This window comes from Chaetura pelagica, unplaced genomic scaffold, assembly GCF_000747805.2.
Source record: "Chaetura pelagica isolate M959 unplaced genomic scaffold, ChaPel_1.0 scaffold147, whole genome shotgun sequence".
Taxonomy (NCBI): domain Eukaryota; kingdom Metazoa; phylum Chordata; class Aves; order Apodiformes; family Apodidae; genus Chaetura; species Chaetura pelagica.
The window spans coordinates 4,013,917-4,029,225 of NW_009954194.1; the positions used below are offsets into that span (position 1 = coordinate 4,013,917).

Consider the following 15,309-nt stretch of genomic DNA (forward strand, 5'->3'; position numbering starts at 1 on the left):
AAGCGTAGATATAGTCTGACTTTTAGGAGTATTATTCTAGCACCTTGTTTTCTTTAGTCCTCCATAACTGAGTAACAGAGTAATAAGAGACTATAAAATATTTTGAAGCTGAAATAATTACTAAGGAAATAATTACCTTTTAGCATACTTTGCAAATTTACTGAAGTAAAACTTTATGCCTTAGCAGCTCTACACATTTATAATACATTCATAATACATTCACTTTTTTTAATGTATAAAATGTAGCTTGATAGCAGGCATTCCATTCTCAAAGTGAAAGTTTTGGGTTCTTTTTCTCTACAGTAGTGTCACAATGTCCAAATAGCTTGGAGGCTACAAAACAGAAGGTTAAGAATATTCTGCATTTTATTTTGTAGTAAATGGAATAATCTGGAATATATTCTTCTTTCCAGTCCTCTTTTTGAGTTTTGAGCAAATTCACTGCTGATGAAAACGAGTGCCTGACTAGTCAGACCGCTGGCTCTGTGAGCTGCCTGTGCTCTTTTGCTGTGGCACTTCACCCTGAACTAAATAGGTCATCGTCTCAGCCTTGGGTGTTTTTCATAGAGGAGTTAACATTTTATTCACCTCTGATGGTTAAGTGTGGTAGTAGGAATTTTCTTCAGCTTTCTTGTGATTCTCTGTGTCTTTCACTTTATTTTGGAGGTCCTGGTAAAGATGGCACATCTGCATCGAGTTTCTTTTGCAATTTAACTTCGCTCTTTGAAAAATTTGTTGTTTAGATTTCTCTAGAGTTAGTGATATAAAAGCTTCCTGGCAGCCTCACTGAGCAGGATGAGGCAGTTATTCATTAGTGGCAGTCATCCTTGAGTGGATCTGTCACTCTTATGCCAGCAGATGCTTTTCATCTGTATTGAAAATGATTTCCCCATACACAGATTTCTATCGATCAGGCCCTTGAACTAATCCACTCTTCCCTTGGTGATATGAAGGGGTTTTTTTTTCCATACTGACAGATGTCGTAGTCACTGTTATTTACAAAACTTACAGATGCTTAAGTAAATTTTGAGGATGGATAGAGAATCACAGAATCATAATGGTTGGAAAGGACCTCTAAGATCACCAAGTCCAACCATCAGCACAGAAAAACCCCACAGATACAAACAACCACACACACTCCACCAAAAAAACACCCACAAAAAACCCCACAACCTCAGCTACTAGAGCATGCCTTGAAGTGCCACATCTACATGTTTCTTTAATACCTCCAAGGGTGGTGACTCAACCACCTCCCTGGGCAGGCTGTACCAGTGCCTGACCACTCTTTCAGTATAGAAATTCTTCCTAATACGCAATCTAAACCTCTCTTGCTGCAACTTCAGGCTGTTTCCTCTGGTCCTGTTATTTACTTGGGAGAAGAGGCCAACACCCACCTTTCAGGTAGTTGCAAAGGTCAGTGAGGTCTCTCCCCTCAGCCTCCTCTTCTCCAATCTAAACATCCCCAGTTTTGTTTTTCCATTAGGACTAGAACATAATAGGCTTTTGTAGATGCAATGTGTGGAGATCTAACAAAAAATTCTTAGCAACTTCTACAGAATTACTACATTTTAAAGGGTCAGGATTGACCTGCTGTTTGTATGTCACCAACATGTGTATTGTCATACAGTAAATAGGCTCTTTACCTTTGCAAAATGTCCACTATACCTCATACTAGAACCTGTCTGTAGTCTCAGTGATTTGTATCTTTGTAGACTCATATGCCTCCCGCTGTGATGAAATACTAAATGATTAATGAGGGAATGTGAATTGGTTTTTTAATTCATATTCTACAGATGGAAGGTTTCTGGAAGCAAACTGACAAAGCCCAGCAAGCTTTTTTGGACCAATCAAAATTCTCAAGTGCCAAAGCAACAAAAATAACAATGGATCTGACTGAGAAGATGATTGCAGTAGAAAGCTTATTAAGTGAATATCAAGATTTGCAGGCAATGGTAAAGTACAAAAAGAAATAAAAGTGAAGAGAGATTTAGTCAATCTGAACACAAGGAATTATATAAATTTACAGTTCTGCCTGAGGGATGATGTAGACTGCTTACTCCAGTTATCTCTTTTAGCTTTGTTGCATAGAGCTCAACTTCCATTGCACTTTATAAAGACTCAGAGGAAGGTGAACCTCTGCAGCTGAGTTCTGATTCTCAAAATACTGTTTAGACAGTCATGTTAGGAAAAAGTGATACTGATGCAGCCAGTGAGCCAGAGGCAAGAGCACTAGATAAGATGAAAGGAGAATCATTACCTTGGGCACTAAGACTATTTATTTATTTATTTATTTATTTTAAAGTATGTATTCCACTTTGACTGAGAAATCCTAATTTAAATTTCAGGATATTCTGGGTGTTCAATAACTTTAATTGGATTTGAAAACCCCTAACATCTCTTAGGGATATGATCTGAAGATGGAAAAATATGTTTATAAATGCATCAGCACCATGCCTCGTGTTAAAATCAAGAGATTCTTTATTTGCTTTCCAGAGGACATACTGAAAGAATTCTTTATTTGCTTTTCAGAGGAGATACTGAAAGAATTACTTGAAATTTACCAGCTTAGTGGAATCTGGCCCACTGCTTTTATTAGTAATTTGGAGAATAAATGGATAGCTAGCTGTTTTTTTGCTTACTAATAAACAGATACAGTAATTATTAACTTGTTAGTTTTGCATTGGAGTACCTAAGAAAACTGAGCTGGCCAGGTATGAAAAGTCTTTGCAGCTGATTGCACTTGACCCATCCCAGGCTACTGCACAGTAAGTTCCTTCAGATGGTCAGACTTCAACTGAGATGTTTGGGTACAGGTACAGGAAATATTCCTACCTGAAGCCACTATTGTGATGCTTGCATCTCATTGCAGAGGTCATTGTATGTGTGTCTCCGTTAACTACAGTAATTGCTGCACTCTTTCCAACTTTGCAGCAAAGTCTAAAGCAGTTGCTGTTTCACCCAGGAAGTTTTGCTCCCTACTGTAATTCTGGGCTTCTCTAATAATGCAATGAAAGCTTCTAGGCCATAGACAATTCTGGTAATTTCTTAGTATATCTACTGAACTCCAGCTGACCACATACTTGAAGGAATCCCAGCGGTATCAAAGTCAGATGTGTCCTTATTTCAACAGGAAGGCCCATACTGGTGTGCCCTGTAGTATCTTAAAAGGTCAGAACTTCCATGTTTTCCTTCTGTCCATCTTTCCCCCTGGATTATTTAAGTTTGTTCTGCAAGCTTATTTTATTTTCTTGCCTTAGTGTCTTCTTGGCAGCTACAAATAATGAAAAACACCAGTATTTTTAGATCGGGTCTTACAACTGAACATGCAGTAAACCCACTGCTGTCCTACACTGGTCAAGACTTTCAGAAGTATTTAAGTATATGAAGGTTGTTATTCATGTCGTCTTGTGAAGCGTCCTGAGCTTTCTGCTTAGTTTGGGAATGAATAATTCAATCAAAGGACAAGCACAATCCAAGATCATTTCTTGGTTTCTAAACAAGACTTTTTTATGTTTTAGGACATTCAGGAAAGGTTATTCACCTGGGAGGTTATGGTAAAAATGATCGATTCACTGAAGTCCTATATACCAGAAGAGTGCAAGTGTAGATTAAATATTTTGTCAAATATCCTGGACCATTTAACTGTAAAGAATAAACTGTCAGTCCGACAAAAGGAAGAACTTCTAACAGATCTGCACAAGGCCTTCTGGGATCAGTTAGCACATTTCAGTAATGGTGAGTACTTAGACTGGAGCTCATGAATTAACAAATATGGGCATTAATTCACATTATTAAGTAGTTAAAAAAAAAAAAAATTGTTTTGGCCTTATACCCATCTGTTTTAAAAAGGCATTGATAAATTGACCAAGTAGACTATTGTTGTAAAGGGTGGATGCCTAGAATAGGAACTTTGGCTTTAAGCCTTTTAGGTCTTGTTCCAGGCCTTACTATGAACTTCCTCTACAGCTCATATAGTCTATAACTGCTTTCATTAGTTTGAAGATGAGTCATGTTTTTGCAAGTATTTGTGGGATTTCTCCTTTTGCTGTTGCTGTAACTTGATGTGGTTGGTGGTAGTAGCTAACCTTAGGGACAGTAATAACTGTATATGTGCAAAATACTGTCTTATGATCTGCTACCATCTGGAGCCAGGAGAAGATACACAAAACGTAGTTGTGCTATTACTCTTGAAAAGATAATTTTAAGGCTTATGATCTTCAGATAATCCTCTCTTCTATTATGTCAGACTAAAATATATTAAAAACAAAGTTTTTTCATCTCACAGTCCTTCACACTGCCTATCTGTAAAGTACACAATTATAACAAAGTCTAAGCTGACTGATCTGCTGATTTAAGACTCTCTCTGTATCACTTTGTTTGTTACTGAATCATAGAATCACATAATGGTTTAGGTTGGAAGGAACCTCTGGAGGTCATAACGATCCAGTCCACCTGCTCAGGCAGGGTCAGCTATAGCCAGCTCATGACCATAGCCAGACAGTTGTTGAGTATCTCTAAAGTTGGAGACTCCACAACCTTTCTGGGAAGCCTGTACCTGCAGTGCACAAGCAGGACACAAAGCCTGTAAGATTTTGCTCCTAGGAAACAAATAAGAAAGTAGTAAAGAATCGAGTAGTGTTGAAGACAGTTGCTACATTTGTTCAGGTGACATTTTTATTACAGGCTTTCGTATACTTTCATTGCACTGTCTAGTGTTTTGTCAGTGCATCATCAGCCTGTGAATAAAATTAGCATGGAGAATAAGCAATGTGCTCAGTGCTACGGTACTGTGCTCCTTTCTCTCTCCACAAAATAGTTTACTATAGTTAAAGCAGCTTGATATGATGGCAGGACAGCAACCACAGATGACTCTTGTGTTCTCCTTTTGCTGCCTGTGTCCAGAGTGAAGTACTGGTCTGGGGAAGGGTGGGTGGAAGAAAAGAGTAAAGTTCTTCTTAGGTGGACAGGCAATTAAACATGAAGTCATGGTAGAACATTCTAAGTGCTGATTCTACTCTGCAGCACAAGGTCCAGATAGACTCATGAATTTATGAATCACTTGGACCTGTAAGGGTGATGAGCGGGGGAAGAACTCAGTCCCAAATATTTCACATCAGAGGGACCTTGGCAACTTTTGCTGCAGGTTCCTGCATGAGTCACTCTGAAAGCTTGGTATGGCTGCATGCCAGTTCAAGCTAATCTGAACTAACATTGCTCTAGACCTTTTCTCCCTGACATATATTGTTGCTCTTGTCCTTGCAGCATTATTTGCATATCTGCAATTAGGTAATGAGCTACTTCTGGACCTTCTCAAAGCAGGAGGAGGAGCTTTGGGGTGTTGCAGGTAGAAATGTGTTTCTTGAACTAACTCAATGCCTTTGCATAAGTCACAGCAGTGAAAAGGACGGTGCACGATAGTAGTGATCAAAATATCCTGATAGATTTAAGTGCCATTTAACACCCCAGAAGTTTGCATCTAAAAAGGCCATCAGGGTAAGGATCAGTTTTGAAATCCTGCATGGTAATGACTTGCTATTTCACTCGCTAACAGATTTTGGTGAGTTTATGTTGTGTGACAGTAGCAGATGCTCCTTTCTCCCTGTGGAGTTGTGGTTTCTAATTGTTGGTGGTTTATGTTTTAGAGTGTATCCAGCAAAGTAAAGACCTGATCTTGAAGCAACTGGAGTGCCGTGCAAAGAAGAGGGAAGAGTTCAAATGCAGACAGAAAGCTGAGCAAGGGGATCTCCTCAGTAAAACTTTACACATTGAAGAAATTAATAATTTTCTTAAGGTGAGCACAGAAAAGCTTGTTTTCACTATTCCATTAGTTTTTAATACCAAATACATAGCGTATTTTTCCCAGTTCCATAAAATCAGGATATTTGGGTCATCCTGAGAATTGTGTGCAGTAGCACAGGTGGGATAGGGTCAGATCTCCTATTGCCTATGGTTGCCTACATTTCCTCCAGTGGTGGACTTGTCACATTGAAACATAATATCAAAGGGTGTAGAAAACATCTTTTACTTAGCTATTATGTGTTAGGCTCAGTGTAGGGGATCTCCGGAGGAAAGTATCTGTCCTGTGTTACAGAAGCAAGCAGACTGCACTGATCTAATTGCTTTTCTGTTACTGAGATTATTGAGGCTCACAGAATGACAGAATATTAGCGGTTGGAAGGGACCTCTGAAGATCATCAAGTCCAACTTCCTTACCAGAGCAGGACCAAAAAAACCCAAACAACTAAGGCAGATCATTCAGAAACGCATCCAGACAGGTCTTTAAAGTCTCCAGGGAAGAAGACTCCACAACTTCTCTGGGCAGCCTGTTCCAGTGCTCCGTAGCTGTCACAGGAAGGAAGTTTTTCCTCATGTCAGATGGAACTTCCTGTGTTCCAGTTTGTGCCCACTGCCCCTCGTCCAGAGGCCCCTTCCAACACCTACCATTCTGTGATTCTGTATACAAAATCTGAGTTCTTAGCTGTCAATGCTGAGAACTACAAAACTCCCTATAACTGCTGGTAAATACAGACCAAATTTATTAAGAATTAAAAAAAAATAATCCTCAATTTTCATGAAAAGAAATAATTAAAGGTTAAAATGGTTACATCCAGCAGCATTAAACTTTTGATGAAATCTAATAACTTAGATAAATTACTGTATGATAAGACCCAGATTCCAGGTTTATCAAACTGTCAAAACAGATTTCAACACTGCAATTTTCTACTGCCGGGACAAGTTCTTTAGTTATATAGTATGAATTGGATAATGTAATTACTGTTCTTGTATGCAAAACCTGTCTGGCAAAACAAAAGGTTTCAGGCACTTTAAAACAGTAGAGCATGTTTTACTTCTTTGGCTTTTCATAACTTGAGATAAATAATTCTGTCACGTTTGTGAAAGTCTTTTCCTTGTACACATCATTCAAAACTCTTAGACACATCTCTACTTTATTAAACAAAGCTTAGAAACTTAGGCATTAAGACCTCTCTCCTGCAAGGGTAAGCCACACAGCTTTGTGCAAGAGATGCTCTACTCTGTACACCTTAGAAAGCTAACAAATACGCTTAATTAAACTGTAAACTAACAATCTACTTATGACAGGCTGAGCAGAAATGGGCAACTTGCACTTTATGCTGTAGGACAGAATGCAAATGAGTTAATATTATTAAATACCTGTGCACAAATAATAAAATAAATCATAAATTTAATGCTTCCTGCTGCCACAATTGAGTGAGCCTTTTGTCCCAGAACAGATAGAGTCATGAGTCCAGAGACTCCTTTGATAAGTAAGAAAAGTACATATATATATGTATCTGCAGCTCCCATGATTTAATTTAAATAGTCCAGTAATTATTTTGTGCAAGCAATCCCCTCAGCATTGAGGAGCTATTTTAAACATGTTTGATGGTTTCACAGCTAGTCCAGCACTTAAGGGCTTGGTCTGAAATCCTCACCATGCACCCAGAGTTGTACCAATCAAATGCACTTCTCTGTCTTTTCCCCTCCACTTCATCAAAGGGCTTGCACCACCATGGAAGCAGCAGCCTCAGCAGTAGCTGACCTTTCTGCTGAATTTTAAGTGGTTGCCAATTAAGAAGGTGGATTTTGTAATACACTTTCTTCACATCAGTTTCTTCTGAGCACAAGTTGGATGGTAATGATTTAGTTGCTGCAGCTCTGGCTCTTTTTTGATAGGAAGAAATTACCTAGGTAGGAAAGGTTAGAGTCCCTGTAGCATTTTGGCTCTGTATTCTGTGCTTCCGCTGGAAAAGGTACATTTTCATTTTGGTTTTTTTACTGAGAACACAGGAATGATCAAAAGATGCCCACAAGCCAAAAAGTGCCCTTTACAGTAAACCAGTCTTGCTCAGCCTTGCCCCCAGTAGACATACAAGTTACAGCAGAATTGTCAAATTCTGTGGTAAACTATAATTTCATTTTAAGTGTGAATTTTAAAGTCTACTCCTACAAGAATGACCTGTACATGAAGAGTTTATGAACGCTTTGGGCTCTTTGGAAGATCCCTATTGGTATACCTAACAAAGAAAGCCATATTTGCCACAAGAAGGCACTTAGCAGTTCAAGTAAAAATACAGAACATATATACAGGTATAAGGCCACTCTTCTGTGTATACAGTGAGATGTTCATAGTGAAATTCAGTCTTCCATTACAGCACATGAACCTGCCAACACCTCCCAGTTCTGGCTTGAAGACAAAGGTTGTATCCCTCTTAAATCTGCGACCAAGGACTAAGTCATGACCAAGTTGCAGATCAGCCTTCCAGGCTGAGTACCATCTGACACTGCCATGGGCCATGCTGATCAGCTCCAGTGCCAAACCCCTGCACAGTGTTGATACAGCTGTAACTAAGGTGTCTGATGGCTATGCTGCACCTCATAGTACCGGCTATGACAAAGTGGTGTTTGTACACAAGGAAGCAGGTTGCAAATCAGATCATTTCACATGTTTTCTAGTATTAGGTACTTGTTACTTAACCCAAATTCCTGAGGCTATACAGTTTCATACCTAAGATTGGATGTGCTCAAATTAAGACAGTAAGGCAAGTTTAATTTCCCTCTGAGTCACAGTTCCAGATAAAATCTTGCTATTGTGATGGTGCATGGGAATGGGATCAGGGAAGGAAGAGAGGATCACAAGAGGCTATCAAAACCTTCTCATTTATTTAAATATACCTATTGTGTTTCTTTTAGACTTACCATGAGCTGTTAGAGAAGCATCGGCAAGCACAGTGGGAACTGGAGGAGGAGGATGACTGCAAGAGCACAGAGGCCATTGCAGATCTCTACAAGGTATGACTTCTAATGATATGTGTCATTTACTAAAATAATTCTGAAGATCCTGTAACCACTACACAGTGTCAGGCTTTGGGGAGGATTGGGGAGTTGCAGAAGACATCGTGGTAGCTCCAGGAAGCTAGTCTGGCAAACAAGGAGATGGAGACAGACAGTCTTCCACACTAGCTTGCCTTTTCCATTATCTTCACAACACACACTGTTTCCTAACCTCCTATTAGTCAGAAAATGCTTACGTGGTCTGCCAAAACCTGCTGTCTGGGTGACTGACAAGGCTGCAGTAAATGTTGAGAGCATACAACGTATGTCATTACTACGGGGAGAGAGACTTCATTTATGTAGCGTAATCCTCTCCTCTGCACAATGTTAAGATTATACTATTCTTAGTTAATTGTCTCCAAAAATAGTTTTCTAATTTCTTTTCCTCTCAGACAAATTGTTTTGGCACTAGTTCCGTGAAAAAAGTTCAGATCTTTAGTGAAAGTAATATTTTTACCCTTCTCTATGTTACTAGTTTGGGAAATAAGTAGATGCTTCATGCTTTTGTGTCATCTATAATTATTTTCTGTCTGCACTGAAAAATAAGATAACATGATGTATCTGATGAAGCCCAAAACTGTTGCCAGCGGTGACCTTTAATTAGGCTGGAACTAATAACTTTCAGCTCAGCAGGATCCTTGTCGTGATTAATTATGACCAGATCAGGGTGTTATGGAAACTTGTAGTCCCTATCGCATGAGGGTGAGATACCCACACAATCTTAATTACCACTAGTCCACTTTTTCAAATTCAATAGATAAAAAAATAAAGTCACTGTATTTAGAACAAATAGTTTTGCCATGATTTTATGTAATAGTGCAAGCAACAGGATATTTGAGAAATATATGGCTTTGGAGAAAGGAAAAGTTTGCTTGGAGGGCTATGCCAGTGAATCAGAGTAATTAATCGTACAAAGCAATTTAATTTAAGAAAAGTCAACATATCTGCTGATGTTACTGCACACAGTCCATTCTCCAGAGTATGTACCTTCTCCAGCCCATTCCTCAATTCACATGAGGAGACCAAAGAATTTTTTTTTACCTTGCACAGTTCCACCTCATTTGTGAAATTATATTGCTTTCCTTTATTGTGTACTCTGCTTTAGTGACACTAAGATCCTCTTTCTTTCAGCACCGTTAGCTAAGTTTTCCATTAAAGAAAAATTGGTTTGGGTGAATTAAGTGTTTCTAGAATTGCCAAGTTGCCAGGAGAGCTGCAGCTCTGCCAATTCACCCATCTCTAAGCCATTATATTCCTTATTGCAGCTGCTCTCTTATTCCTAGACCCAAACAAACACTGCCAGCAATGAAAAACTGCCACAACTGTGATCCAGCTGGCATCTGTTGAATGCAGGTCCACAAATCTTAATTTCCGCCTTTTTTTTCTATAATAAAACATGTTTATTGTGACATTTAACATAAAGAGCAACTGCACTTTCTCCCCTTAACCGTAAGTATATATTCTGCAGTCGATTACAGGAGAGCAGAGTGCTTCTGAGTATACCTTGTAAGCAGCAAAAGTTAGAAGAGAAAGCATATGTGAGTATAGCCCCACTGCAGGTAAATGGAGCTGTTCTTACTTCTACAACTGAGCGAAGTGCAGTAGCTACATGTTGTCCATTACCTGGGGTAGGCATAAAAACAAAAGTAGATTTGCTGTTAAGAGAAGGAGTTACATCTCACAATCATAGTGCCTTTTCTTCATTCTGCTTTACCACACTTCAGAACAGAAGTGCAGCTTCAACAAGCACAAGCCTTTCCCTGTGAAGCAGCGCTTTGCCCCTTCTCTAAGTTTCTCTGGGTTTCTGCTTGGAAGAAACTATTGCTGCCAATGGGGAAGACGAGATACCCATGGGAAGGTGACAGGGATTCAAGACACCCCATAGTGCAGGGGTGTGACTGAAGCTCAGGCAGACATAAGCAAGTGAACATTAGACTAGCCAGGTGGGTACCAGCAACCCTCACGTGGCAATAGACCTGTGTTCCAATTGGGTTTGAATCAGCCAATTTGTAGAACCAACTAGTTTTTAGAAGCAATTATTCTCAGCACATATGCAAGCACTGCAACCTCTGTATTGTCAATCCAAAAGGCCTATACTCCCTGAAGTTTAACTCATAGTCATTTGCCTTGCAGTCTTTTGAAAGGTTTGGACTCTGCTGTTTCTGTTCTACCGTGAGCAAGGAAAAGGTTAGGTAAAGATTCGATTAAGCATTCAATAGTTCACTTACTCTCCATATTTCCATAACTGCAAGCATGTGTTCCTAAGTTAGATGGCAGGAACGTTCACCAGTAGAGAGTTCTGTTCTATTGCTTTTTTTACCATTTCAGTAGAAACTGAAGAATAGTAATGTTACTGAAAAAAAATTACTGAAACACTCTAAAGTCATCCTGGCATGCTCTACACATATTTAGATTAATATTCCTCAGCCTGTGGTCCACAAGACATCCAAAGATAGACTTCAAGATGTTTAAAAAAGGCATCCATACATTTGTAAACAGTTAGAGTGGAAAGAACTAGAAGTGATTAAATATTTAAGAGTTCATCAAGGTTTGTTTTTTTTTGTTGCAAATGAAAATCAGCCTTGCAAGACTGCACAGAGTAATTCTGCTTTCCCACACATGGAAGTTAAATAGCTGTTGGATGTAAGGGAAATAAAACGGAGATAATTACCTAAATCCAAAAGGAGGCAAAGTGTTCTGTATATTACAATTTCTCTGTAACCAAGATTTAGCCATATATGCCCTTTCCACCAAACAGCTCATACTCCTTACTGGCCCAGGATTAAAGAAATTTCACACATTTCTTCTGGCATGAACAATCTGTCCAGTATTCACAGGATTTAGGTTTCCAGACAAGTTCCTACTTGTGTACCCATTTACATGTTGACCTCGGTTGAAAACCCCCAAAACTGGAATGAATCACACCACACTTTTCCAATTCATGGCAACACAACCCAAATCATGGTGTGTTTTTTTTCCACATCCAAGCCCTCTATTTTCTTAAATTGCTGTTGCAGTCCTTGGGGCATAATCAGCATTGCAATTTCTCAGATAAACAACAGTATCCTAGTAAAGAACAGACAAAGGTACTGTAACAACACCAGTGTTAGATGCCTATTTGCCAGTTAGCTAGAGTTAGGTCCCATCCTCAGACATTCCTTCAGCTAAGAGAAGTTACTAGCAGCTTTCAAAGCAACTGTCTTAGAGCGTTTAGGCGCCTCCATCCTGGATCAGCTTTCTAAACTATTCACACCATTTTAAAGTACTGTATCAAAACTTGCACTGTAGGTGACAAACCAGAATAAATCCCCAAGAAAAAGAGTCAGTACAGAGTTCTGGATGATTGCGCTCTGACAGATGCACCTGTGCTTTTCTTTTTTTCCAGGGAAAGGCACCTGGCCAGGTCTTGTATGTGATAAAGGCTTAAATGTGTTTAAAAGCTTAGGCTCTCTATTCCTCCTTCAATTTTGTGTTGGAATAACTTGACCTAATTCAACAGTTACCTTGGTTTGTCCTCGTGGAAGCAAGCCTAGCAGACTTAGTTTCATGAATGAGTAGAAAGGTAACCTCCATGCAAGAGGTGATACTAAAATACAAGGAAAAAGTCACCATGTGACCAAATAGGGAACCAATGAATATCCTGGGGACTGAAGAAAAGGTACCACTTAAGCTGTAAGTGCCATTGACTTGTGGGAGAAGATCCTTACCTTGTTCTCACAATGTTCTTCTAAGCCTTTCTCAAATTTCTATGCCATTTTTGTTTTTTCATTTTTCCCCTTTTTGAACACTCTGTGACTTCACCAAGACAGATTTATGTAGTACTACTCTAGCCTGTAGTGCATCAGCACATCAAGGAATTATCCAAATTGATTAATAACTATGTAAAACGCAATGATCTGGAAGCTGTGTTTGCATAGAATAATTGAGTAGGTTTGTTTTGTGTACACATGAATAAATCAATTAAAATTACTTAACCAAGGTCAATGGAATCTGTTGATGCCTGAAGCAAATGAACGAGTTATATTTGGAAGGTAGCATAGAACATTTCAGTCATGCTAGTGGATTAAAATAATGTGCTGTAGGTGAATAGCCTGTGTCTAAACACAGTCTCCATAACTAATTTTTGAAGTGCAAGTTGTGGAATGAGTTCAAGTGATTTTTATTTTCATGTTATGTGGTAACTGAAGGAGGAATTGTGTCAGAGGTAACTGAATGGCTCAGCCTAATATTTTCATAAACACAGCAGAGTTATCCCATACTCAAGGGATATTGTGTCACAATAACAGTTGTGTTTTGGCGTGGGTAGTTTTTTAATTGCCAGGATTTTTACAGTAATTTTCTGTTACATGGCAGCAAGAGCATCCCTGTGCCCCCAGTGTGTCCTGTTCTGTTTCTTGTGATGTCTTGAAAGGATTAATGGCTAGCTCTTTGCAAGTCTGCCTGAGGTTTAGCATATCAGATATTAATCAACCTTTAAACTTTTCTTTCTCCCCCATCCTTTTCTTTTTTTTTTTTTTGTGAACTACCTGCTTATTGCAGTTGGGAAAGGAGAAGTGAAAAGAGGCTGGTGATTAACAAAACAAACAAGCAGAGTGTACAAAAGTAAATCAATTAACAGCTAAATTAATTAACAGCTAAAAATTGCGCAGTCCACGGTAAGATAATTATTTTTCCTTAGCCATAACATCAGGATCATAAAAACACACCATTTACTGTCATTTGTAATTCCCCTTTGCTGATAGCATTTCACCAGAATGTTGATATGAATGACTTGACATAGAAAGGCACAGGAATGTAGACTAAAAGCTGTTAAGTAATGACTACTATCAACAAGCAAGGTAATAAACATTTTATGAGTGGGTAAACATGAGTGTGAGGTTGAAGCAAAGAAATTGATTTTTTCTTTTGTTAGTAAAAGGGGAAAGGTTATCTTCGTCAAAATAAAGAGCACAGATTGTTAAAGACTTACTCTTCCATTATTTTCCTTATATAATTTCATTAACATGAGCAATGCATTTCATGGAATGGACTGCATTTTTAGGTATATCTAGAACTAGCAACTTTTCAATCACAGTTTGTCTCATGTGAAAATCCATATCAAGAGACCTCCAACTCTCATGCTCACTTTTGAAAATTTTGCCCTGTGACTAACCCCAGGAAGTCTGAGAGACAGCTTGGTTTGATAGATGACATTTGTTGATTTAAACCATGTGAGCTCAGTCTAGTTCTGGGTTTGGGGACTGATTAATTTTGATCTTGTAATTTCAGTCAACACTGATGAAAAATGCCTGATATGCTTAGCCTTCATTCTGAAACTTGTTTCTTGCCTTACTGCATAAGAAAATGTGGATTTTTACTACTATATGGACACAATTCGATAATAGATCTAGTAAAGGGCATAACCTTATCTACAAAGGCACATTTTTAAATAGTGAGTTCAGAATGAGACGATTCAAGCTGCCTTCTCCATAAATCAAGGATCACTGATGGAGCAAAACTGGAATTTCAGTGAACTTCGTTTTTTAATGCCTGGAAATTAAACTGTTTTTTTTATTAGCTTGTACTAAGGGTTATTTCAATGTAATTGTGTTTTATTTGTGTTAGGATGCTTAAAAGCAGTGTACTCGTTTCATTTTTGCAATTAGCAGTCTAGAATTCGGCATGTCTTTTGAATATCTCCAGGGATGGTGACTCAACAAGCTGCCTGGGCAACCTGTGTTGATGCTTGATAAGCCTTTCAGTGAAGACATTTTTCCTAATATCTAATTTAAACCTCCCCTGGAACAACTTAAGGCCGTTTCCTCGCATCTTAGTGCTTATTACTTGGGAAAAGAGACCGACCTCCTCCTTGCTACAGCCTTCTTTCAGGTAGTTGTAGAGGGTGATAGGATCTCCCCTGAGTCTCCTTTTCTCCAGATTAAACAGCCTCAATTCCCTCAGAGGCTTCTCATAAGACTTGTTTCCTAGATTCTTCACCAGCTTTGTGGCCCTTCTTTGGACATGCTCCAGCTCCCTTCCATGACATGAGCAGGGAACTCTACCACTAGATCAGGTTGCACAAAACCTCATCCAACTTGGCCTTAAAAACCTCCAGGGATGGGGCATCAACAACCTCCCTGGGCAACCCATTCCAGTTGATCACCACCCTTACAGTGAAGAATTTCTTCCTAATATGTAACGTAAATCCCCCCTCTCTCAGTTTAAAACCATTACTCCTTGTCCTATATTTCTCTGATGAAAAGCCCCTCCCCAGCTTTCCTGTAGCCCCTTTCAAGTACTGGAAGGTGCTATAAGGTCTTTCCGGAGCCTTCTCTTCTCTAGGCTGAACAGCCCCAACTCTCTCAGCCCATCTTCATAGCAGAGCTGCTCCAGGCCTTTGATCAACATCTTTCCTGTGCTGAGGGCTCCAGAGGTGTACACAGTACTCCAGGTGGGGTCTGACCAGAGTAGAGCAGA

At 39.1% G+C, this 15,309-nt stretch overlaps 1 protein-coding gene across 1 annotated transcript in view; it reads left to right on the plus strand.

The window, feature by feature from the left end:
- EVC (Ellis van Creveld syndrome) overlaps positions 1-15,309 on the plus strand; it is a 47,658-nt gene that overhangs the window by 10,646 nt on the left and 21,703 nt on the right. The window contains exons 8-11 of the mRNA XM_010003140.1: positions 1,794-1,952; positions 3,519-3,735; positions 5,643-5,791; positions 8,713-8,811. Coding sequence (XP_010001442.1) covers positions 1,794-1,952; positions 3,519-3,735; positions 5,643-5,791; positions 8,713-8,811 — 624 coding nt within the window. The remainder of the gene's footprint in view (positions 1-1,793; positions 1,953-3,518; positions 3,736-5,642; positions 5,792-8,712; positions 8,812-15,309) is intronic.